The sequence below is a fragment of the Podarcis liolepis genome (genome assembly GCF_965112155.1).
Source record: "Podarcis liolepis genome assembly, chromosome: 4".
Taxonomy (NCBI): Eukaryota; Metazoa; Chordata; class Lepidosauria; order Squamata; family Lacertidae; genus Podarcis; species Podarcis liolepis.
Window position 1 is genome coordinate 83,111,263 of NC_139558.1, and position 26,318 is coordinate 83,137,580.

Below are 26,318 nucleotides of genomic sequence, written 5' to 3' on the forward strand. Positions count from 1 at the left end.
ATAGGAGCGGCAGGTAAGCCCCGCCTCCCATAATAAATCACATGATGCGGTGCACGCATACCATTTGAATGGCACTGCCCTCTCAAATAATGTATTGGGGCAGTGAAGCCCCTCTGGCCCCTAGCAGTTGGCTCCTATGGCTGTGACAATTTTAAACAGGGCTCTTTATGTGCAAAAAATTACCAAAGGTTTCTTCTATGAAATAGAACATATAAGATAAACAGATAGCACTGAATGAACATATAAATAAGATACACTTTGTATCTTGCTTTCGTATTTCGAGTTAATTGCCTAAATCAGGAAATATTCAACATTTAGGAGCTGCCCGCACTAGCAGATCTATTGCAGTGATGTTAGAAAGAATTGTTCAAAGGGATCTTATCTTGAAAGAGGTATGAATTGTGATTTAGCAACTTGACAATCAAACACCTAGTCATGTCTAGTCTTGCAAAGATTATAAAGATTTCAGGAGCTAGACATATGCTCTGGATTCAAATGAATCTTGAACTGGGGCAGGTTGCCTCAGAGGGATTTGGGGGTTCTTCATGTGGGATCTGCATGAGATGCCTTGGGTTAAAGTAGGGATCCCATCCTAAGGACCTTATGGACTCTGTCTTTAAAAAATATATATGCTGCTTTGTGTCTGCCAAAAGTGCAATTGTTTCTTTCATATAATGGGAACACCAGTGTGAGGAGAAGGAGGGAGTTCCTTTGTGACTGAATTTGAGTGTAAGTATTGCTGATTGCTTGCTTATTCTTATTACTAGGCAAGTCAATGGATCCTCTCTTTTCCTTAGCAAAATAGTTTGCTTTTTGTTCACTATATGTGTGTACTCCTGGTGGTTTTTACTTATTTTACACAAGTAATTATAAAGTGGTTATTATTATTCAACTAGTTATTTCTTAGTGCCTCTTTCTGTATGTGTTGTGGTTGTTATCCAACACACCCCTTCATCAAACCTAAGTAATTTTGTATTGGAAGCCAAGCACAGTCTGCCTTATTTAGTACTCTTATTATTACTAGTATTATTAAATTCTTTCTTTCTTAGTGCCTGCCTGAGTGCTATTGTGTGCCCCCAAACATTCACTGCTATAGGCAGCAAAGCATCACACTATATATATTTAACAATCATTTTCATCATGTTACTGTCGTCATCACCACAGTCCTATCCCTATTATTACCAGTTTTATGTTTGGTCATCATGAATGTAATGAGTATGGGGTTGCTCGTGCGTAAGTTGCCGCCACTCCTGGCTAAGTTGCCCTGTTAAACTTTTCTGTCTGGACTTCGTGACTGCCTCAGTCACTAGCAGAATCCGACAGTGGGCGTTTCTTAAACCTTTTCCAGCATAAAAGCTGTTTGACGCCAAGTCTCCTCCTACTCTCCCAGCGCGGAAGTCTTCTGCGCAGGGAGGGTGTGGGTAGCGGAGGACCCGTGCTCTCCCCGCTGGTGTCCGGCGAAGAGTCCTGGAGCCCTCTCGCCGATTCCCCCATCTGCCCCCCTTCATCCCTGGTGTTGCGCTGATTTCCTTCCCCATCTGGTGAGCTGCCTCTCTCCCTGCTGGGTCCTTCTCCAGCATCATGTGGGAGCCTTCCCTCCGCCTCTAGCGCCGATGTCAGTTCCCTGACAATGAGGTATGTACATCATACTGGCAGCTGCCCCCAGGGACGAGGTACATGCAAGAGGTGCTGCAACTGCAAGCAGCAGCACTGACAATTTCATTTCTCCTCCACCCAACCTAAGTGCACCTTCACTGTTGCAGGCAGAAGCAGTGGATACACAACTGAACGTTTCCCCTTCTCCCTGGTTCTGAGGCTGCTGGCATGGCTAGTAGTGTAAACAAGTGCAATCCTACTAATACTATCTCACCTATTGTAGAGCATGAGGCAGCATGCAGCACTTTGCTGCTGGTAGCTCCTCTGACCGAAGCTATAGAGGAGATCAACTTATGAGATGTCAGATCGGAGGAGGCTTTGTCATTTGTGGAACACTTTAGTTGAGGGCTGCAAATTCTGGTCGTGTGTGTCTGTATGCATGTCTGAGTGTATGAGTTATATTAAAGGAATTCCATACACTAAGAGAAGCCAGTGCAAGGATTCCCTCTAATGCAATGGGACATCCTCCCTAATCTGTTCTAGAAGGTCGGAAGAATCCCCAGAACAGTATGGTGGTGGTGTGGTGGGGTCATTCTATTGAGCAAGCAGTCATGCTTCCACTGATGGAACGTTCTTCTTAGTCACACACATAGGTTGTATTCAACCTATTACTATGTGTGGTGTGTTTATGAGAGGGGGGGAATAGAGAGAAAGTGCTGTGTGAATGCATATGTGGTGAATGTATGTGTGCATGGTCTGTATGGACACTTATGTGCATACACTGGCCATGACGTCCACTGTCATGTGACCCTTGATGGGGTGGCTGTTTGGCAAAGCAGCCCTCAGCCGAAGATGGTTAGCCGCCTCTCACATAGAAGTTAAATTAAAGCAAGACATGCTACTGGTCTATATTGATAGGAAATGATTTCTAATGTTTTGAAGAAAGTTAGCAAAATGTGATTTATTTATTTTTTTAAAAAGTAACATTGAAATAACAAATTGGAAATAACATAATCTCCATTATGAAGCAACAACATAGACATGAATAAACAGTAATGAATAATCACATAGTCTAGGTATGAATAACCACAGGTTACAGAACTGGGAAGTTCTTGCTAATCCATACTATATACAGGAAAGAGACTGGGTGTTAAAAGTGGGTAATGACCAGTTACATCAACTGGCATCAATGCAATGATATTAGTATTTAGCTTTGCTCAGCAATGGAAACGTCTCCAATGGCCACTAGGTAACAAGAAACAAACTTGGTAAAGCATAAGAAAGTGTAAGAAATGTTTCAGGATAGCAGCTTACAGTAGCACTAACTCGAAAAAGGAACAAAAAAAACACAAAACCCCACTACAGAGAGATGCCAATTGGCAAGTACAGTGGTACCTCAGGTTAAGTACTTAATTCATTCCGGAGGTCCGTTCTTAACCTGAAACTGTTCTTAACCTGAAGCATCACTTTAGCTAATGGGGCCTCCTACTGCTGCTGCGCCACAGGAGCACGATTTCTGTTCTCATCCTGAAGCAAAGTTCTTAACCCAAGGTACTATTTCTGGGTTAGCGGAGTCTGTAACCTGAAGCGTATGTAACCCAAGGTGTAGTTAATTTGCACTGCAACATGTGAACAAATATTACTTGTCCATCTGACTCAATGTATTCATTAATAAATAGTATTCATAAAGGGTAGTGTTGGATGAGCTATTTGAGAATTTATTTTCCTTCCTTAGATAACAACAGAAAAAAACATAGTGCAGCTGATGGCAAAAGGGAAGATAACAGCATATGAATGGAAAAAAGAGAGCAAATAATGAAATCGGGTGAATGCATGGTAGTCTATAGTTAGGAGATGATTGCACTGATGAAGCATTTTGGAAGTTACTGGAAGCACGAATGAAATTTAAAGGAAGCGTTAATAAATATCATTTATTATGATATTGTTCTTAGATACCACTAACAATACAAACAGCCATAAAAAGTATATAAATGTCAAGTGTGTAATTTAAGATTTTCCTTGCAGTTGGGATTCAAGCCTGGTTTTTGTACAGAAATACAATAATGACTCATAACAAAAGATCTGACAAGGAGCAGTGTATTAAAATGACAGTTAGTGGGTATTAGAGGCAACTAGAAGCAAACTGGTTTAATTTAACCGACAGAAATTAAACCGATAAGCACAATCCTATGGATCCTGGGAGAGTGATTCAGGATCACAGGATTTTGCAGAACTCCCTCTCCTAGATGCCACATAAAGGACATCTTGCTCTGAAAACAAGGGGGCCAAGGAGAGGCATGACAGAAAATTGTCCTCCTATTTCCCTGATGTGCCCCCAGAATGGGGGTGGGGTGTAGTGGGAAGAAGTACATTGGTCCTGGAGCTAGCATTAGTATCTCCCCACCCTACCCTAATGGAACCAATAGGAGGGGCTTTTTTAAAAGTCATGGAAACCCACCCAGCGTGTGACCTCTATATAGCTCTGGATTTGGTGATTTCTGTGTCTCAAACTTTCCCTCCCCCAGCCACATTGGGTTGCTATGTAAACTGGAGAACAAAGGGATGGATTGAAAGATACATAAGATAAATCAGCTGGGATATTCCAAGTTCTGGACTAATGCTACAACTGACAGCTTCTTTTATAATGCTCAGCTGCAGCCTTATCTCTCCCATAAAACTTTCCATTCATTCATGGGTGATAGCTGCAGTCAGGACACTTGAGAGACTTAAGAGAAGCTATGAGCTTATTAAAGTGGAAGGAGGAGAAAGGATGTTAAGCCATTTTGTGTACCTTAGTAACCAGCATGCAGATGCAAATATATCTGAAAAAAACCAAAACATTTCCTTTCTCATGTGTCCTGCTTTAGCTCGGGATTGGGAAGACAAATGTTATCCAGAGTTGGGATGGGAGGATCAGACAGAATGGTATAGAATGGTATAATTATGAAGGAAGCCCAGTGCAGCTGGCTGAGGATTGTTTCTGGATTCAACAGGAATCAGTATAGAACACTCAGCAGTTATCACTGGTTACAGTCATTGGTTTTGTTGGTTACAGTTCTATGTGAATTTTCCATAGACGTATACATGACTTTCACAAAGATGAGCAAGCAGGCATGCAAAGGGAATAAAATGTTTTCAGCTTCAAACAGGTCATGGAACCGCACTCATCCCTTTTGGCCTGATGCACAACCCTTCTCAGAGAATCAAGTTAATAAGCAACTGGTTTTTCTTGTTTCGAAGCAGAAGCCTGCAGAAAAATTGTTCAGGCTCCTGTAGGCTGCTGTGCCATTATGCCTGCTTTGACATCTCAGATGACCCTGCAAGCAGCTTCTTTATATACATAAACTTTTATCAGACAGCTTTTCACCCACCCTGAGCATTTTAGGGTGCTCTGGTCAAACTGATACAAAATAACCTCTGAAACTCTGTCACATAAGATGGTACACACAAAACTCTCAGTTATCCTCAGTTTTAACTGTTTTTAAATTATTGTAACCCATCCTGGGATCTGCTGGTGAAGAGTGGGTGGTGGTGGTGGTGGTGATGATAGCTGCTGCTGTTGTTCACAGCACTGTAAGAACTGAATACACCACAAGGAATCTAGAAGATTTGCCGGTTCTGGGTGGTGTCACATTTCCTCTGAAGGAAAAGGCTTGCAGCCTGGGGCATGCTCTTATATTCATTTTTGTCACTGGAAGTGACCACAGTGGCTAAGAGTGTCATCTGCCAGCTTCAGCTGGTACATCAGCTACAACTGATCCCAGACAGGGATAATTTAGCTATAGTGATTCATGCATTTCATACCTCAAGACTGGATTATTGCAATGTACAATGTAAACTGCTTGGATATTTTGATGTTTAGTGGTCTAAACATTTCACTAAATAAAAAAAGAAAAATATGAATTGACCATAACAGATGAAATCTTAAGTCACTGAGTTACTGCCACATTGGCAACATTCTATTTCACCTTACATGTGGACTCTTCCACCTCAGATTTTCACTTCAATGAAGCAACCCCAAATACACCTCTGCTCTGTTTGGACACCCTTGTTCCTTCTAATATAGATCTTAAAACTTAAGGATCCTACTGCCTGAGCTAGAATAGCTAACAAATAACCTACAGGAGACCTCTGTGACACTCCATATTGTCATGTGGTAATTATGCAGAAAAGGAAATGACTCTGTGGGTGTAATTTTAGGGCTCAAGTGAGTTTTTCTTTTCCTGCTTTAGCAAGTGTGTGTCTTGCCATGTACATCGAAGGCTAACTGTGTTGAAATATTGTGCTCTCATAACAGAGCTTAAGTTGGAGCGCTGGCAGCAAGGCCATTGGAAAACAAGAGGAAAGTATCAGCATGCTTAGGGGAACCCTGGGTTTTCAGAAATACAAAGACTCTTAGAAAACAACAACACTGCAGTAGTAAAATTCCCTTAGGGGTTCAGTAGTCATGGAATGCAGCATGACAGTTGGAAAAGGAAAATGGAATAGGGAGAAGTGGAATATCCTGCTTGGAAGGGATGGGCAGCTTGAACTCTGAACAGGAACTCTCATTTTAGGCTGGGTAATGCACTGCAACCATTTGTTGCAGGTCCCACTTGTACCCTTGCAATATGCTATAATACTGTTATAAAAATAAGAATTAAAACCAGATGCCCTGCATTCCACATTCATCAACTGGAATTTATCTCTTATCAAGCTAATACAAGATTTTAGTAAGTGTTCTTATTTACAATAAGATTTATCTAAATAACTTATTTCAAGAATGACCTTTGGAGGCAAACATCAAGGGGGCATGTTTGACATTACAGCTACTGGTGTGATTTAGTCTAGAATGCTGACCTCTTTCAGAAAGAAGTAAATAGGAGGAGCTCTGAGTTGTATTTTAAAGCTGCATCATTAAAAAACACACAAAAACTATTTGTAGCTAACAAATGGCATCTAATTCTCAAGCAAGCTGGTTTCTTGATCTCATGAGATTAAGATTGATCCCATAGCCATCCACACACAGCAAATGAATATTAAACTAGACACATACAGTGGTGCCCCGCAAGACGAATGCCTCGCAAGACGGAAAACTCGCTAGACGAAAGAGTTTTCAGTTTTGGAGGTGCTTCGCAAAACGAAATTCCTATGGGCTTGCTTCGCAAGACAACAATGTCTTGCGAGTTCCTGCTGGGTTTTTCCTCCCCCCCCTTTTCTAAGCCGCTAAGCCGCTTATCAGCTGATCCACAGAATCACAGAATCACAGAATCATAGAGTTGGAAGAGACCACAAGGGCCATCGAGTCCAACCCCCTGCCAAGCAGGAAACACCATCAGAGCACTCCTGACATATGGTTGTCAAGCCTCTGCTTAAAGACCTCCAAAGTAGGAGACTCCACCACACTCCTTGGCAGCAAATTCCACTGTCGAACAGCTCTTACTGTCAGGAAGTTCTTCCTAATGATCCAATCAGCAGATAAGCCGCTAAAAGCCGCTAATAGCGCTAATCCGCTAATCCTTCAATGGGCTTGCTTCGCAAGACGAAAAAACCGCTAGACGAAGAGAATCACAGAACGGATTCTTTTCGTCTTGCGAGGCACCACTGTATTCCCATTACATAGCTGCCATTGGCCATTAAGAATGAAATAATATCACATTTACTGAAGCAGATACTTGCTCCTTATTGATATATAAAGGCAATTTAAAAGTCTACTGGTGATGCATTTAAAGCAGGATTGGGAAAGCTTTGTCCTCCAAATATTTGTGGACTCCCAACTTCCATAAACCCTGCTCAGCATGACCAGCAGTCAGGGCTGATGGGAACTGTAGTCTAACAACATATGGAGGGCCAAGGGTTCCCCATTCATATATAAAGTAAAGCAGTGCATCTGAATATATAACCATTCCTAGTTTCATAAAACAGTTCCTTCACCCCTCTCTCTGGCATCTACATATCAGTCAATCAATGTAAAGTTTGCTAAACTATGCTTAAAATTACCTGACCACTAAATTCAGACCAAATTTTTAAAATATGGCATATGTATATATCCTGGCACTGGAGGTTTGGGAAATCACTACAGAAAGAGAAAACTTTACAGAAAGCATTGCATGCTTTCACTGGGTGCACAGATATAGGCAGATAGCATATTCAGCTAACTAAAAGATTCTAATAATTCTTGCGAGTTTCTGAGATCTACAAAAGACTAAATTGTTTAGTCCAGGTATAGGCAAACTCGGCCCTCCAGATGTTTTGGGACTACAACTCCCACCATCCCTAGCTAACAGGACCAGTGGTCAGGGAGTTGTAGTCCCAAAACATCTGGAGGGCCGAGTTTGCCTATACCTGGTTTAGCCCATTAGTTCTGTAGGAGTTATTCAAAACAGTTGTTCCTCCAGAAACAACAGGAGTAAGTGAAAAAAAGTGCATGTGTTGGTGAGGAAACATACCTCAATCAAGAGGTATCAGTTTGCAATTTGTGGTTTTGCATAGTTGCTGTGCTGAACCTGATATTATGTATAGATCAGCAGTGAAACAAGCGGCATGAGAGTCTGAACAGTTCTTCACATTGAGAGGTCTATGTATGCTGATTCAGTGCTTTTATCACTTGCAAAAGTCTTGTCTGAAAGTAGCTAGGAAAAAGCAACCATCTAGTTTGGTTCATTTGGCTATCTGTTTTTGCCAGTAATTTTAACAAGTAAAAACACATGTACCTTTTCCAGAGTCAGAGGAACAATACAGGTGTTGTTCATTTGTTGTTGTTGTTGGTTGACAAGCTGAAATAGTAAACCAAGCTGTGTACTCGTGGGCAGCATAAGATAAATGGAGATGCCTAAAGGGAGAGAATCATAGAATCAAAGGATTGTAGAGTTGGAAGGGACCGTAAGGATAATCTAGTCCAACCCCCTGCATTCTCATGTTCTTAATCTATCCTACCTGGGATAACAGAGCTATCCCAGGTTGAGAAATATATATCAGTTATTCATTGAACGATATAGCATACAGGAAAGCCAGAATTTTAAAGCCAAACAGATAGCAATTTATTCTAACATACAAAATATTTCCTAAGCAATTCAGTTGTAAGATCTGAAAACTGGATAAACTAACCTTGAAACAAAAATATACTTGGGGAGGAGGGGAAATGCTTGCTGACTTCAGGTGATAAAGTTGAGTTTGAAGAGTTATCTGTGAAACATGCTGACTGCAGCATTAAATGTGGTCCCAGCCAACATGTTTATTGAGCACTCATCCTGATTTGTTTAGAGGGAAACTGGATGCTGTTTGCTATTTAATGAGAATTCATTCTGATTTGTTTGTGGGGAGGTTAGATGACATTGCATTAAAAGCATGTGTTTCCCCATACTTTCCAGTGCATTTTCCTATCTCTTTCCTTATTGTAACAAATCTAATCTTGTTGCCAACCTGATTGATTGAATCCCACTCAAAAATAGTGAGTCTGCAAGTGCTCTAAGATCCAAAGGATCAAGCAGTTGTATCTTCTATTTATCAAAACATAGTGTTTCAGCAACAAATCAAACTTCGATGTCATATACCAGATCAATTGTTTTTAGTCACTCAAAAGGCAATCTAGGTGATTTAGAAAATGAATGGTGTACAGATGTGTTTGTTTTGTTTTTCTTATGTATTTTGTGTTCTTGTCTTATATTTTGATGTTGCAAATAGCCCTGTGATCTTTGGATGAAGGGCAGTATAGAAATTTAATAAGTATTTAAATCAATAAAATTACTTCTCCTTTGCATCTGTGCAATATCAATGATAGCAAAGAATGGAGAGGTGTTCAACTCTCTTTTTAACCAATAGGCTGAATGCTTACTACCTGAAGTTAGCTGCATTTGTTTCAAGCAAGCTGCATTCGTTACAAAAATCTCACGAAGATATGAATATCAATTATATTTAAAATCACATTAGTTATTCCTGTGAGGTAGATTCACAGAAAACTTAGCTTATCTTCAAATGGTTTTTTGGCACGTGTTAGCAATAGCAACAGCATATCTTATTGCCTGATGCAGATGTGTTTCAACTTAAACCACCATTCAGCAGATTATCTGCTTTCAAGGTAGCTCTGTGCAATTTCCTCTCCATATCCTTGCACTTAATAACTCTGGCACAGAATAGCCCTGTTTGGAATTAGGGAGCATGTCAGATTTCATCCAGGGGACTTTTATTATGAGGCATAATAATTGCTCCACAATTTGTGAAAGGAGACAACACTTTCCCCCACATGAATGAAGAAATATGAACTTGGAGACCAGCTTTCACAAGTGCTTCCAGAGTGCCCTGCCTCTCCTTCCTAATCCTTGAAGAAAAGGAGTGTTATGTATGACACAAGCACTCTTTCCACTATCCCAACAGTTGATCTTGCACACCCTTTCTTCAAAGTTCGTGCCTGTCTAGTGGTGACATGATTTGCAAAGTTTTCAAGAGGTGTTTTCAATAGCCAATCAAATGTCTGAAATTAAGCAAATTAATAATTAATCCTGTTCCCACCAAATTAAACATGTCTTGCTATGGGATGGAGTTGTGCATAGACTTGGGTCAGATCTGGATAGATCTGTCGGTTAGAACATGGTGCTGATAAATGCCAAGGTTGCAAGTTTGATCCCTGTATGGGACAGCTACATATTCTGGCACTGTATGGGACTGGAATAGATAATCCTCAGGGCTCCTTCTATTATATTTATTATATTATATTATTATAATTTGTGTTCCGCCCTTCATCTGTAGATCTCATGGTGGTTCACAGCATAAAAATACAATATAAAAGCACCACATGCATAATTAAAAACAAGATTATTATGATCTCTCCTGCTGAAATCTGTGGGATTCAAATGTGCTCAACTCTGGCTGGGAAGGGGCAGAAGTTCCCCAGAGCATTGTATCCTGGAAAGTGATATACAAATATAGCTAATTCATGCATGGTCAGACCAGCTCTGCGTGTAGTTTTCCACCACACCTGCATTTATTACCTGAACTAGGTTGAAGCCCTCTTGGGACGTTCAGGTGGCTCTAATAAAATGTCCTAACTCTACCCGCTGCTGCAGTTTGGATGCTTTTGGTATGTAGTTGGAGGTTCTATCATTAAATAGCCGATTTTGCCCCAGCAAAAAAAAGGGGGGGGGTGTCGAGAGCGCTGACTTCCCCAACCGGGTGCCCGCCATGCACCATCGCGGTCGGGGGTGACGGAAACCGCCGCCCAGGAACACCTGCAGGGCGCCGGGGGCGAGGGAGGCCTCGCCCGGCTCCCTCAACTCGGCGTCGCCTCTCGACCCTGAGAGAGGCTCCTCTCTCTCCTGCCCTGCTTCTTCTTCTTCTTCTCCTTCTTCCCTCGCGCCCTTTTCCCGCCTCCCTGAAGACGAGGCCTCGCCTCCTCCTCCTCTTGTCCCAGCACGTCAAGGGAAGGAGGGCGGGAGGCAGGTAGGGGGCGCGGTTAAAAGCCGCCGGCGAAGCAACAGGGAAGAACTTTTTGACGCTCTCAGGGGGAGAGAAAGAGACCGCGAGCTGCCGCCGTTGTTGCCGTTGCCGTCTGGCCCCGGAGACGAGGACGACCGCCGCCCACCGAAGCGCCGAGGGGGGAGCCCGTCGCCGGCGAAGCCCGCTTTTCCCGCCCTTTTCCAGCCCATGGTGCGCTCGGCGAGGCGCTCAGGGGCTTTGATTTCCCTCAGACGCTGACAGGTGAGAGAAACTTTGCGCGCCTGCCGCCAACCCCGGGGAGCCGGGCGACCCTCTCGAGCCGGCGCCATGCTCTTCATTAAAAATAAAATTATTTAGTGGAATTCGTATGCCGCCCTTCTCCCGAAGATCACAGAATGGTTCACAACCTCCAGTGGGATGGCTAAGCCTAAAAGTCTGAAAGCGCTACCTACCCCTAATCCCAAACGGACTAGGGAAAGCGCCCTCTGCACATGCTCAAAAGGGGAATATTTGCTGCTGTTTTGTTGCGTTCTGGGTTTTTCGGAGGGGAAGCCGAAAGCCTGAGCCCTGTTTGGGACTTAGTAAAGCCGGGTTTAACTTGTATAGGCGGGGTGGGAAGGGAGGTGAAGAGAGAGCAACGCACATATTCATGGCATCCAAGGAGCTCCATGGTTGGAGGCTGTTGGCTTCATGTAGACAAGATGGAGCTTGGTGCTATTCAGCACAAGGTCTTTTATAAAGCATTTCCTCCTTTGTTAAAAAATAATAATAATCCTGAAGGAGTCTGTCATAGCAAGCAAATAGGAAAGAGAGTAGTTAAAGAGAGGATTTGCCCTTGAAAGTTCCGGCCACAATAATTTTTAAAATGCCACAAGACTCCCCCATGCACACACTTTTGGGGGGGGGTGTGATTTATTTTTATTTTTTAACTGTCCAAGGGTTTCGGTGAAAGAAATAATTCACTTTCATGCATCTCCTTTCCAGATTTCCACGCCATTTAGTCTTAGTGGGACTTCCTCACTGGATAGTTCCTTTAGTTGTGAAGTTTCGGGATAAAGAGCGATGAGTCCCATATGCCTCTTTACAAAATAAATGGGCTAACTTGCGCAACACATTTGGTAAACATGGTGTTCAGGAAGATGCCTTTCTGTAGAATCTATTTCTTCAATTCCTCTTTTGCATTTTGCATTGTTTACTTCTGGTCTCTCACCAGGCTGATCAATATGGCAATTGTAGGGAAAGACAATATGACGAGTTCGAGCAAAAATAGGTTAACAGATAATCAGATTTCTCTTTTCTTTTTTTGAAGAGGCACAAGAATGGAAATCAGTCTATTGTTTTCTTCTATCATATACAGTGATGAGATCTTGGACAAATCATCTAATCAAAGTCGTAAAACTGAGTTCTTAATGCCTCCTTCAGATATCCATTGTAAGACTAAAGTCGTTACTGTTTGGAAATTGGACTGCCTAGTCCTCAAATGGTACTTCTGTTGACCTTGCCAAGAATGCACTTACACACCTAATAGCACCTTAAGATTACTAGACTCAAAAGCATCTAATTTACTTTTTCATCACTTCAGAAACAGATCTGGCAAGTTTTGTTGTGAATAGTTATTTCATATTTCTTTTCCACTCTTCTACCCTGCCCACTAATTTCATCTGATTCTGTTTTCATAGAGTGGCCACTACTTCACTTCTGTTTGGTCCTCATAATGTAATGTATTGCTCCCTTCTCTTTATGTAGGTATGGTTCTTCCATATTCCTATGATGATGTGATTTTGATACGTTTGACAGCATGCTACATATATAACATATGTAAACTTTTGGACTTGGAAAGATATGAATTCAAATCTCTCTATAGCCTCTGCCTCATTGGTCAGTTTTTGGCAGATCATTAGCTCTGATCCAGAAAAGCAGCAAAAAGCTCAAGCCTCTCTGGGTTCTTTTTTTAAATATTGCTTTGAGATTATTAGAGAAATTATTAGATACAAATATAAATAAATCAAACATACTGGCAGCTCTATCTGTTTTGGTGATGTAATTGCGATTCCTATCCAAGTGTGAATAATATTTGGCACTCCAGATCTTACTGAACTAAAACTCCCATCAGCCCCACCAAGCATGCTCAAAGGCTAAGGATAATAGGAACTGTAGTCCAGCAACTTATGGAGAGCCAAATGTTCAAAAAATTTCTATTGGTGGCTCCAGCAGAAAGATGCTGTTGAGCATCCTAACCCAGTTTTGGTGTATGTGTGGAGTACAGTTATTGTAGATATTTAATTAACTATCCCCACTGAAGTAAAGAGCAATGGGGTTTTCTGCAAAACTTTTCTATAAATCTGGCTCCCTCTCTGCTTTTCTTCCTTCTACCATCTGTTTGGATGGCTTGGCAATGTACTCATTTATGTTTAAGAGCTCTGCATAGGGTTATCTATAGAGTATAAAAGCTTTTGCCGTATTCTTCTACCTAGTATCGCAAGGAGTGCACATCACATTGGGCAGTCATGGGGATTTCCTTATTCTGTTGTTAACTTGCAGCCAATTACCGTAAATGTGTAGTTCTTCTAGCTGTATATGACATACCCAAACCATCCAGCAAAATAAATAAAGGCAGAAGTACGGTAATTAAAGTTAATTTGTGACACACCTAGTCTGGTTTTGTTTTTTTACAAAAGCCTCACATGAAGATGAAACAGACTTTTGTTTGTAAAATCATTAGATTCCTTTCTGGGAGTTTCTGTCACAGGTCCAACACAACCTATGCTCCAACACATTATTGATCAGTAAATTAAAAGTGTGTGTGTTTCTTGGTCACTGTGATTAATGGAAGTGATACAGATAACAAGAATAAAATGGCATCATGTTTTCTTTGTAGAAAGGCAGTTGATAGATCTTGAATACTTAAAATTTTAAGCTACAAAATGCAACTGCATCAGTAGTGTGATGTAGCAAATGGAAACAGTTATGGGTTGTTTATTGTTTTTTATTAAAGATTTCGTAGTTTACAAAAATACATGCATTGTCTGGAAATGGAAACAGTTATAGCTGTAGTTCTACTGCTTCCAGTGACCTCTGGTCAAGTAACACATTTGCCAAGATAACATATAGTTTTGCCCTGAGAGACTAGTAGCTGAGGCATTAGTGTACAATTTTCCATTTGGACATCACAGAACATAGAACAGTAAAGGGACTGCAAAGTTGGGTACGGTATGTCCGACTTCAGAATTAGAAAAAGAGATCTGAGTAATTGCACGCTTTTGCACAAACACTAACATAACTTGCTCAAATTAATCTGTTACCTGCCCATCTTATAGATATTTTCCCCTGCCTATTTCTACAAAATTTGCTGTAATGGGCAACTAGTCATTGGTTCCCATTCCCTGGATGGGAACCATTGCCTATTCTTACAAAAAAAAATAAAAAATCTAACCAATTTAATCCAGGGTGAGCATTCTAATGTGGATGGGGCAATCATCCACCATACACACAGAATAGTATTAGTCACAGGTGCTATTGAAATCACTGGAATAATAACTTTTAATATTTATTTCAGTGGGCCCTGAGTTAATGGTTTGAAAATTATCCTTTGAAAATCTTAAGAATATGAAGCAGGGAAGGACCCTAGCTTATGGCACAGCTTTACATACATAAAGTCCCAGTTTCAATCTCTGGCAGCTCCAGGTATGGCTAGAAAAGACTTCTTTCTGAAACCCTGAAGAACTGCTGCCCATCAACCCAGACAATATTGAACTAAATGGACTTAAACACAGCTTCCTCTGTTCCTAGCCCAATATTTTTGTCTGTCTCTCCTACTTCTTTCTTCACTTTTCCCATTCATCATGCAAAGGATAAAAATTAAAGGATGGATAAGGCACATTTACCAATATGTTTGTTGGTCCAGGGGCAAATTAAAGTAGTCAAATGTTCAAGGTATGAACCAGATCTCTTAAAAAAATTCAGGTCTGTTTATTTCCATTTACACCTTTGCCAGAATGTCTACTATATCCATGACCTATATCTCCATGCCAGGCTGAATTTTGGCCTTCCATGACTGGAATATCAACCACTTGGCAACTACCATGGCTTCCTTTATCCAGGCAATGAAAGTAAGGTTGCAGTGTCAGCCCTTAACCTTACAATTCAATACGGTATGAAAAATCCAGTTTCCATGGCTAAATCATATGGAGTATCTACAACTTTAGTAAAGGGAAAGACTCTGAGCTATCTCAGAAGCCGGGTCCAATATGCCTCAAACAAGTTCTTTTGTGTGAATTGTGACATAGCATTTAAGAACAATAAGTTACATTACATTAAATAGTTAATTATAAAATAAAATGCTCTGGGATTTAAGATGAATGGCGGGCTCTAAAAGTTTCCTAGTTTCTGAGGCTCTTTGTTTCTGAGATCATAGAATCATAGAGTTGGAAGAGACCACAAGGGCCATCGAGTCCAACCCCCTGCCAAGCAGGAAACACCATCAGAGCACTCCTGATATATGGTTGTCAAGCCTCTGCTTAAAGACCTCCAAAGTAGGAGACTCCACCACACTCCTTGGCAGCAAATTCCACTGTCGAACAGCTCTTACTGTCAGGAAGCTCTTCCTAATGTTTAGGTGGAATCATCTTTCTTGTAGTTTGGATCCATTGCTCCGTGTCCGCTTCTCTGGAGCAGCAGAAAACAACCTTTCTCCCTCCTCTATGTGACATCCTTTTATATATTTGAACATGGCTATCATATCACCCCTTAACCTCCTCTTCTCCAGGCTAAACATGCCCAGCTCCCTTAGCCGTTCCTCATAAGGCATCGTTTCCAGGCCTTTGACCATTTTGGTTGCCCTCCTCTGGACACGTTCCAGTTTGTCAGTGTCCTTCTTGAACTGTGGTGCCCAGATCTGGACACAGTACTCCAGGTGAGGTCTGACCAAAGCAGAATACAGTGGCACTATTACTTCCCTAGATCTAGATGCTATACTCCTATTGATGCAGCCCAGAATTGCATTGGCTTTTTTAGCTGCCGCGTCACACTGTTGGCTCATGTCAAGTTAGTGATCAACCAAGACTCCTAGATCCTTTTCACATGTACTGCTCTCAAGCCAGGTGTCACCCATCTTGTATTTGTGCCTCTCATTTTTTTTTGCCCAAGTGCAATACTTTACATTTCTCCCTGTTAAAGTTCATCTTGTTTGTTTTTGCCTAGTTCTCTAATCTGTCAAGGTCATTTTGAAGTGTGATCCTGTCCTCTGGGGTGTTAGCCAGAATCAAGCTTTGACAGTCTTCCTGACCATATGCTGTTGTTTTTTAATTGTGCAGTGATTTATATTTGGCAAACTGTTAAAGGTTCAAAGAGGTTGCAAATAGAGATGCATGGTAGCAGCTCAGATATCCCTAAAACATACAAACCACCCACCACCATGGCACCTGAAACATAGTGGATATTTTGTTAGTATTTATAGATACAAGAATTACTGCCTTGTGATCTTTGGATGAAGGGTGGTATACAAATTTTAATAATAAAAAATAAAGCACATTAATTTCCCCAAAGAATCCTGGGATCTGCAGTTTCCCCCCTCCGAGCAACGATTCCCAGCAACATTAAAAGACTACAGTTCCCAGGTTTCTTTGGAGAAGTTATGTGCTTTAAATGTGTGGTGCTGCTCTTCCTATAGCAAGGGGCACCAAGGACAGCAAAAAAGTGCATTTCTAGAAGTAGCAATATCTCACTTGGATTTGTGTTAGTAGGCAGACATGTACCTCTTCTGTAGTAGCTGAGAAACCACAATTTTCTGGGGGATGGATGTCATCTAGAATTTCTCATCTATCTGTTGTATGAATGCCATCTGTAATCTCACAAGTGTACTTGAGAGATTCTCCAGGTTGAATGACTTCTTCAATGGTAAACATTTAACAAGGAGATTTCTTAAGTGCATGTACCTTGCATGTTTTAACTTAACCTAGAAAGTAAAATGCTGATTTCTCTCTGCAATCTTAGTTAATCAGTAGTCCAAGGGTCTGGTGTTTCCAAATGGCTCCATTTGTGTGTGTGTTCCTCACCCAGTGGGCTTCTTACAGTCTAGCCAAAATCTGTTGCAAACAGGCTATGTATTCCGCCTACCCCCCCCCCCCCGTTACTGAAAACAGATAACAATCTGAATGCCATCTAACATTGTTCATCATGCATCAGGTTTCACCACCCACTATCTCACACATTACTGTTCAAAGGCATCTTAAGTTACACCTACTTTCAAGGTATGTGAAAATATAATAAAAAAGTAGAATACGCATAGAGAGAAAACTAGCATAGCAAGCACAATTTGAAAAATCCCATGCTGCTGATCACTTAAAAATCTATGTTCTTCCCCAAAGAGACCACCTCTCCCCAAATGAGCTGACCTGGATCTTGCAGTCATTTGAGGCCCTTCTTTGTGTGCCGCCTCCACAAGAGGTCTGGAGGGTGGAAGCACGAGAATGGGCCTTTTCTGCAGTGGCTCCCCATTTGTGGAATGTTCTCCCCAGGGAGGCTTGCCTTGCGCCTTCATTACACATCTTTATGCACCAGATGACAATTTTTCTCTGTAACCAGGCCTTTCTCTGATTAACATTCTACAGTCTTTTAAATATTTGTGGGTGGAGGGTTATTGGTTTGTTTTTGTTTTATTATGTATAACGGAGCTAGCATATTTGCAAAGCTAACCAAGGTTATTGAATTTGGACAAGGCTGTTTGGTTTGGTCATCACCAAACCATTCCTAAAAGAAGCCATGGTCTGGAAGTGAACAACAAACCATGGTTTCACATTGTGATTTGTTGCAAGTGAACAAACCATGCTTAGTGTCCTGTATTGCCTTTGAACATTGGCACTATGGCTTAGCATTATGTGTGAATCGAGGTAGCATATTGTAATTGTGATGATTTCTGGTAGCCACCTGATACACTGAGATGAAGTCAAATTGAGAGGTAAAGGCAGTCATTTGACAGACTGACAAGAGTTAATATTTTATTTGCTAGTAGCATCCAAGATTAGTATAATATATAAGATACTGACTAGTGGACAATTCTAAGCCAGGAGGGTTTCCTTTCTTTTTTTCTTTTTAATAATGGTTTATTTTAATGGGAGCCGGCGTACAGCTTCCTGGTCATGTGGCCAGCATGACTAAGCCGCTTCTGGCGAACCAGAGCAGCGCACAGAAACACCGTTTACCTTCCTGCCGGAGCGGTACTTATTTATCTACTTGTGCTTTGACGTGCTTTTGAACTGCTAGGTTGGCAGGAGCAGGGACCGAGCAACGGGAGCTCACCCCGTTGCAGGGATTCAAACCGCCGACCTTCTGATCGGCAAGCCCTAGGCTCTGTGGTTTAAAAGCCCTAGGCTCTGTGGCCTTTAAAGCGAAATGAGCGCCGCAACCCCGGAGTCAGCCATGTCTGGACCTAATGGTCAGGGGTCCCTTTACCTTATTTGGTCCTTACGTTATTGACTACCATATGAGATGGTGCTTGGAGGTTTTCTAAGCAAAACTCAATCACGGTCTTCTGTAACTGCAATATGATGAACCATGTATTTATCCACAGGTGCTGTTGCTGGTTGCTGCTTTATGCAGTTCTTCTAGCCACTTTTACTGCTGAAGAGGATACTTTTAAGATGATTATACTACAATTTAAACGGAAGCGGATTGACTTTTAACATGTGATACTAACTCTTTGAAGAAGCCATTCAATCTTTAATTAACAATTTTTCTATTATATGCCACCATACCATATTCTGCACTAGCTAGACAAAGGGGCATTTCCAGACAGAAGTTTACTGTGAACTGTGTGCTTGCTGCTCATGCATGCAAGAAATGGTATTCCTCACCAAAATACTGTCCCGTATTATTTTCTCAGTCTGGATTTACCATTTCTACAGGTATTTTGATGGTGGTGGTGTTGCTTGGACACTGAAGAAAAACTTGTGTGCCCAAGTCCACAATAGACTGTTGTGCAGAAGTGCCTCTAGAAGGCAACAGACTTCTTTCTGAGGCTGACAGATAGCTGTCTATTCAGAAGTCCCATAATTTTCAATAGGGCTTACACCCAGATAAGTGTGTATAGGATTACAACTTCAGGCTGCTGTTCTAAAGACTGGGGGAGGGTGGTTCTACTGCCTTATCTAAATCTAAAGCTCTGTTGGGCTCTTGCCAGCAGGGCTTTCAACTGTGTATGCACATACACATACAAGCACATTCTCTTTCCCATTGTTTCTGGTGGGAAGGAATGGGAAAGCAGAAGTAAGTCTCATTTCCCCCTTTGTTTGGTGACTTGACAAGTGTCTAGGAGCGTTTTGGATCCTTTGGATTCCTTTGGCATCTTCCAACGTTACAAATCCAATGTCAGCGGAGTTGGTTGTTGGAGCTGTCAATGTAGGAGCTGATCCAGTCCTTCCTAAGAACCCTATGATGCTCTCCTAGGAAACGTTAGACCACATCCTTAGTGTTACATTGATCATATTATTTGGATTAGTTGAGTGGTCCTTATTGATGACATATCCAAGCATTTTACAAACCTTGCTCCAAAACTTTATACCGGCTCAGACAGACATAAAGTTATTTGTTCCTAATGCACGTCATCAGCTGGCATGCAAACCCAGCCAGCTGTATTTGGCTCATAGGATGCAGTGTAGATACCAGTGGTAGGCATAGGCGCCGACTCCATGGGGCCTGAGGGGGCCCGAGCCCCCTCAAAAATTCGTTTGGGGGGGCTCTGCCCCCCCAATAATCTCAGGCGCCCCTCCAGCAGAGCGCCACCGCCGCCCCTCCCCCAGCCCAAAATGCACAGGGTCGGGCTGCATGCCTCCTGCCCTCCCTCCCGAGCAAAAGCTCCACCCAATTTCCTTCGGAGCTGATTAATAGGCGCAGCACGATCTCCCCTATTCGCTCACGAGGAGGCGGCACCACTTTATCTGCATATTCATGAGCTTATTTATTATTCATGAGCTTTCCCAGGCCCCCCCCCCAATATTTTTTATAAGTCCGTGTCCCTGGTGGTAGGGAACCATTTGGGCTCTGCTTTGGGCAGCAGCTTTTATTGGGCCAGCACTGAATGCAGCATTTTCTTTACAGCTCTTCCTATAGTGTGGAAGCAGACCTTTGGATCTTTCTTGTCTCCCAAGTATATATTAAGTATAGCTTAATGAAGCAATAAGACTAATAAAGAAATGAGGCACAAATCTGGGCTCAACAGAAATTCATGAAATCGGTGGCCAGGTTCTAACATGATGTCTTGTAAAAATGGCACTAACTTATGTGTTATTAAGGTGTATTTTTGAAGGAGCTTCATATACTGATGTTTGGCCAATGACTGCTGTGGTAATCATGTAGAATGTGAAGGGAAGAAGCATGTCCCACAACTTGAGGCGATACAGTGAACATACCGGTATATATATTGGGGTGGTCATATTTGGGAGTAGCTTCCCGGCACCTGCCCACTGTGTAGTTGGGAACAATTGCCTTTTCACACTTCATGTGTTTACTGACCAAACATTGGTCAAGCCCTGATGTACCCATAGTACCATGTGATATATAAATGGATCTAAGCATAGCTCAGAACTGATACTCAGATATAAGTATTTTATCCCTGTTGTAAGCAAGAAATATAACATGTTTCTAAACTTGGTGCTTTGTTAATCTTCTAGATTAGCTAGAGATATTGTAAACAGTGACTTTTCAATAGTGAGTCCAGAAACAGGTCTCTATTCTCTCCAAAAGTTTCAGTTTCTTTGATCCCTTAAGTAATCCTGGTTATCTAAGATTTTGACTCTGTCTAGCAGCTTCTAACTCTAAACAGCAGTGCTGTATTATGTTCAACCAGCAGAGCAGAAAATATTTTTGGTGCTTTCTTGAGTAAAAGGGTGTGACACACAAATTTGCTTGCAAGTGGCTGAGCTTGTTTCTTGCCCAGTGCTCATAGCTTGAGTCAGGGTTATGAAAGGTTGTATCCATGACACATACATGGATCAGAATTAACTGCCTCCTGCATATAATGTTACACTATCCCATCTGTAAACAAAATGTGATTTGAAACAAAAATAATCATGCAGAAATGAATTGTGCATAAATGAATGGAATAGAACATAAACCTAAGGTCTGGATTCAACTTTTTTGGACCACAAATAGAATCATAAGTTAAGCATTGGCACCTTTCAAAAGCACTGTGAGACCTACCGCTTTGTGGTGGCCTCTTTTATCCCATGGTTAAGTCAGGTAGAGAGATCGATGGAATGTTATTCTATTGCTCACTTTCACTTGTGTTGCTTCCTCTGAACCTTTGAAATGGAACAGCCTTACAGGATGACTTAAAAATTATAAGATGGAAATCATTCATCATATCTTTTCTTAATGAAGGTTATTTCCACTAATTTGATGAATGCAGGATGAATGCCAATTTCCTCCAGAAAAGGTTTTATCTCAATCCAAAATCAAATATACCATTCCCAGTTCAAAACATGAGTTTTTGATTGCCTTTTCTCTTTCTTCATACATAATTTTGTGCTTTTAAAAAAATGAAAGACTACTACTCATCCATTGAAACAAATTCTTCCTATTTTGGAAGTTGCCTTCCTAACCAGCAGAAACCTATTATGTAAAGAGTTGATCTTTATTAAGTCATAAGAAACTAGGAGTGCTTCTTACTGTGGAAGACTGAACTTACTGTGGAATGACCATGTTCTGTTCACTCTTTACAGGGCATCTTCACAACATAAGCAGTACATCCTTCTTGAAGTTATGTTTTCCCTGTTCAGCTTCAGGTTTTCCCACTATAGCTCAGAATTTCTAAACTTAAAAAACAAACACTTTAATGGAATAGTTGCAGAAGGCCTCTTGTACTACTGCTTGGTTCGTTATGGCATGGATAGATTGTTCTAGACCAGGGGTCTGCAACCTTTAAGACAAAAAGAGCCACTTGGACCCGTTTCCAAAGGAAAAAAAACCTGGGAGCCGCAAAACCATTGCGACATTTAAAACAAATATATCTCCAGAGCCGCGATCTGACAGCGGGCGGGAAGGTGACGTCGGGACGAACGCACGCACTGCCCCCATGCGACGTCACAGCCAGTACAGCGCCCGCCACAGTGGGGAGTGTCGGGGCGCACAATGCGCCTCCTCCCCTTGCTAGTATCCACCCCGGAGCTGCGGCAAAGGTGTAAAAGAGCCACATGCGGCTCCGGAGCCGCGGGTTGCAGACCCCTGCTCTAGACGTTTCCTTCTCTACGTTCTGTCTCTTCTCTTTAGAGCCAACTCTATTCTGTTGGCGCTTCCATTTCCAAATAGCATTGCCTTAATATCACTTTCTCTCTCTCCCTTCCCAGTTGCAATGGGAGGATTGTGCAGTGAAGGGGGAGGGGCATTTAACCCTTTCCACACACACAGTGGAGCTGGGGAAAGGGAGATTGCCCAGTGTGTTTGAAGTCTGGCAGCGTAATTGATAGTCCTCTTCCAAATTTAAGTAGAAGATCTATGATTGAAGGTTGCTAAATTTTCCATGACTGGAAGCACCCAGGACAACAATACATTTTGTGTGAAATCACTCATTGTGGATAATGTATTGCTTGCTTGGTATCTTGAATTGAATGTTAAATTTTATGTTAGTATAGTTTAGTATACAGTTTAGGTCAGTAGTCTTCAAACTTTTCAAACCCAAGATCCATCTTCAACCCAAACATGCATTTAGGGACCCATTTTTTTAACTTTATACCATGTATTTATATTATGAAGTTCTACAGTTGCAGCCCACATTAGAATAGGCTGTGACCCATTCATGGGTCCCTACTCACCAATCGAAGACCAGTAGTTTAGCTTTGAATCACTGCAATGCACTGTTGCCAGAATGAGGCATTTCCCTTGGAGCAGGAATATGTAAAAAAAGATGAATTTTTCTGGTGAATCTAAATTGCACAGAAAATTTAGTTGTCACCCCCCCCCCCTGATTCTTTGTGCACTGCGCTGGCTTAAAGAAAGCAGTAAGACTCCTGGAGTGATATCTGCTCAAAGTAGACCCTTTGAAATAGACATGCATTTATTTCAATGCACCATTAGTATGACTACATAGAATATCACTCTTGACTTCTTGTCATACCTCACTATTGTTTTGTTCCACTGAGGGTGGAATTGGTTCTCAACAGAATATTAAGTAGATAATTCATAGCAATTTGATGTGAAGTAAGTGGGATAATGTGTGGAAATCAAGCTCTCCAGCGAGTTTAAGTATTTCCTCTCCATTCCTATTACAAATTCAATAATGCTTCTATGCCATGCTTGGAGTACAGTGAATCATGCTTGTTAGAGCTTTGGGGTCAAACTAGACATGACATTAAATGCATCTTTGCATTTAATGTTCAGGTTTTAGACAGCATTGTGGGGGCGTGGGCATGTAATGATCAGGATTGCAGCAAGCCTGAAGGAGGGCTTTAACCTTTCCTACTGTGGTTGTTGGCACATGTTTGCAGTGGGAATAAATTTCCCTATTGGTGCCAGTTGCTGTACAAGTTCTGGCTATGCCTAGTTGAAACATGTATCCTAGTAATGAAATGCAAAAACTGTCCGTTTTAAGAAACAGATGCAGAATATCATGAAAACCCACCATATATGCACATTAATGGGATGCTACTAACAGCACAATCCATTGTTTGTTCACTAAAAAATGTTCTGCTGAGTTCCATGGGAGTTACTCTCAAGTCAGTTTTTATAGGATAGCAGCCTCATTCATATTTTATAGCAGAACTAGTATTTATCTAAGAAGCTGAATTAGAATTATTTTCTGGGCACACATTATTTGGGGACTTTGAATTTAGTAGAAGAGTCGTTTGCTTATTTTAATCATTCTTCAGTTAATAAATATTTTTTCCCATGATAGTGTTGGAGCAGCTTATGTTTAATGTGTTGTATTTTATAACTCAATCCTTCTTCTTTTTTACATTTTCTCCTTGTCACAATAGGTCCAAAGACTCAAACGATAACATGGACTGGGGAACGCTGCAGGGCATTTTAGGAGGTGTAAACCAACATTCTACCAGTATTGGAAAGATTTGGTTGACTGTCCTGTTCATCTTCCGTATTATGATCCTTGTCGTTGCAGCGGAGGAAGTCTGGGGTGATGAGCAAGATGATTTTGTGTGCAATACGCTGCAACCAGGATGCAAAAACGTCTGCTATGATCATTTTTTCCCCATTTCCCACATCAGACTCTGGGCCCTCCAGCTCATCTTTGTCTCCACCCCTGCCCTCTTGGTGGCAATGCATGTCGCATACAGGCGGCACGAAAGGAAAAAGAAGTTCCGAAAGGGAGATAAAAGCTGTGAATATAAGGACATAGAAGAAATAAAGAAACAGAAATTTCACATCGAAGGTCCCTTGTGGTGGACATACACTGCCAGCATCTTGTTCAGGCTGATTTTCGAAGCTTCTTTCATGTATGTGTTTTACTATATGTATCAGGGATATCACATGCCTCGGCTGCTGAAATGCAGCGCCTGGCCGTGTCCCAACGTAGTGGACTGCTTCGTTTCTCGTCCCACTGAAAAGACCGTCTTTACCATTTTCATGATTGCAGTGTCCGGCATTTGCATTCTGCTGAATGTGGCCGAGCTCTCCTATTTGCTGCTGAAGGTTTGTGTCAAAAGGTCCAGAAGAGCAGCAAAACCAAAAAATCACACTAACCATGAGAACAAAGAAGAAAGCAAACAAAACGAAATGAATGAGCTTATATCTGACAGCTGCCAGAACACAGTCACAGGATTTCCAAGCAGCTAAGGTGGCCACAAGCCTAACATGCGATTCATACAAAATAAATGAATAGCCACATTCATAGTTGCCTGTGATATTGGTTAGATTTAACTAAGCAATAAATTAAGTGGGGAAACATGAGTATTACAACATGTTGGAATTAGGCACGTGGTGTCATTTTTTAAAAAGGTCAATAACAACATAGGAATGTAAAGAATATTGGAAATTAAAGAGATTACATCGTATTATGCATATCTGTACAAGTCAGCTTTGATTTCATTAGAAAGTAATACTTGATAGTAACTTCTTGCTGAGACTCATCCTAAAGCCAAAGGGAAAGGAATAGCTGCCTTCCAGACTAGATACTATTAGTATTATGAGACACTTTACTACTGTGGTAGCAGTTTTAATTGTGAGCTTGCATCTAAATTAAAGTATTTTTATATGGTCTGATATTCCATGATCCTTGGTGTTATTAACATGTATGAATGAGTAGCGTCTCTTTTTAATATTTTGTTGAAAGCTAGCATGACGGCCGATGTCTTCACGCTGCTGGAAGTGAATCATTTCTAAGCATATGACTACATGCTGTAAATAATTCTATGAATACTCTATTTTACATACTACCATTTTTAAATTTATTTGTACTATAATCCATGAATGATATAGTCATATCTGAATAACAAAGACACTTTGGTTTCGTACGCTGCAGAAGACTTCAAAGAGTATTGTTTTTTTAAAATAAATAAATGAAAACCTGTAGACTGGAAATGACAGTAGTAGGGAAAGGGAGGTTAACTGGCTGAAAATAATGTGAAGAAATTTCTCTCAACAGGTATGAGCAAATTTTTAGAACAAAGTGTTTCAAATAAAGGAAAAATATATTTAACTTGGTATGTGTTTAATATTTTGCATGCAGTTTTTTTAAAAATGTTAATGGCTAAGTAAAAAACAACAACCCCACATTCGGCTGTATTCTGGGAGATACCAAATGATAGAAAAGATTTGAAGATAAAAGTGTGGAATTCACAAGGTTTAAGGTGGGGCAGGCTTGGTACTTGCAATGGATGTGGAATTGCTTTGAATCTCCTTTAATAGGCTGTAGCTTTAGTATTGTGCATTCCACAGCATTCATCTCATCTGGAAGACCTGATTGGCCTTTGAGCTAATCAGCAAGGTCCTCTAGTTTATCAACAGCATTAATCAGGGGGCAGCTTATCCCACGGGTAGGCTGGATCCGGCCCAATCGCCTTCTAAATCCGGCCTGCGGACAGGCCGGGAATCAGTGTGTTTTTACATGAGTAGAATGTGTGCTTTAAAATGCATCTCTGGGTTATTTGTGGGGCATAGGAATTCGTTCATTCCCCCCCAAAAAATATAGTCTGGCCCTCTGCTGAAAAAGTGTGCTGACCCCTGATTTATCCCATTTCACCACCTGAGAAGAAACGGGAATATTCCAACCCCGCTGCCAAAGTCTCACTTATTGGGGTTGTGCAGAACTCTTGTGACATCTCGCCAGAAGCTGCTGTTGCCACATGACTGCAGGGGTGGGGGGGCAC

At 41.4% G+C, this 26,318-nt stretch overlaps 1 protein-coding gene and 2 long non-coding RNA genes across 4 annotated transcripts in view; 2 read left to right on the forward strand and 1 right to left on the reverse strand.

Moving 5' to 3' along the window:
- LOC310704976 overlaps window positions 1–10,789 on the reverse strand; it is a 40,353-nt gene extending 29,564 nt beyond the window's left edge. Inside the window, exons 1-2 of the long non-coding RNA XR_014525134.1 lie at window positions 10,563–10,789; window positions 8,289–8,407 (exon numbers count right to left, since the gene is read on the reverse strand). This is a non-coding gene — a long non-coding RNA (uncharacterized lncRNA). The remainder of the gene's footprint in view (window positions 1–8,288; window positions 8,408–10,562) is intronic.
- GJB6 (gap junction protein beta 6) lies at window positions 519–25,648 on the forward strand. Of its 2 annotated transcripts, none has more exons than XM_083499053.1 (2): window positions 519–729; window positions 23,973–25,648. In XM_083499053.1, exon 2 carries the CDS (start codon window positions 23,995–23,997, stop codon window positions 24,784–24,786), a length of 792 nt encoding a protein of 263 aa, XP_083355179.1. In that variant the 5' UTR covers window positions 519–729; window positions 23,973–23,994; the 3' UTR covers window positions 24,787–25,648. The 2 variants fall into 2 exon arrangements, with proteins under 2 accessions (XP_083355179.1, XP_083355178.1); XM_083499052.1 differs by lacking the exon at window positions 519–729 and adding an exon at window positions 11,115–11,268.
- LOC310705551 lies at window positions 18,451–21,578 on the forward strand. The gene is made up of 2 exons (XR_014525388.1): window positions 18,451–19,674; window positions 20,029–21,578. It is a non-coding gene; the product is annotated as an uncharacterized lncRNA (long non-coding RNA).
- Window positions 25,649–26,318: the final 670 nt, after the last annotated feature.

What these genes read in the sequence shown, in the direction of transcription:
- GJB6 (XM_083499053.1), top strand. Translation starts at nt 23,995, where the DNA reads ATGGACTGGGGAACGCTGCAGGGCATTTTAGGAGGTGTAAACCAACAT.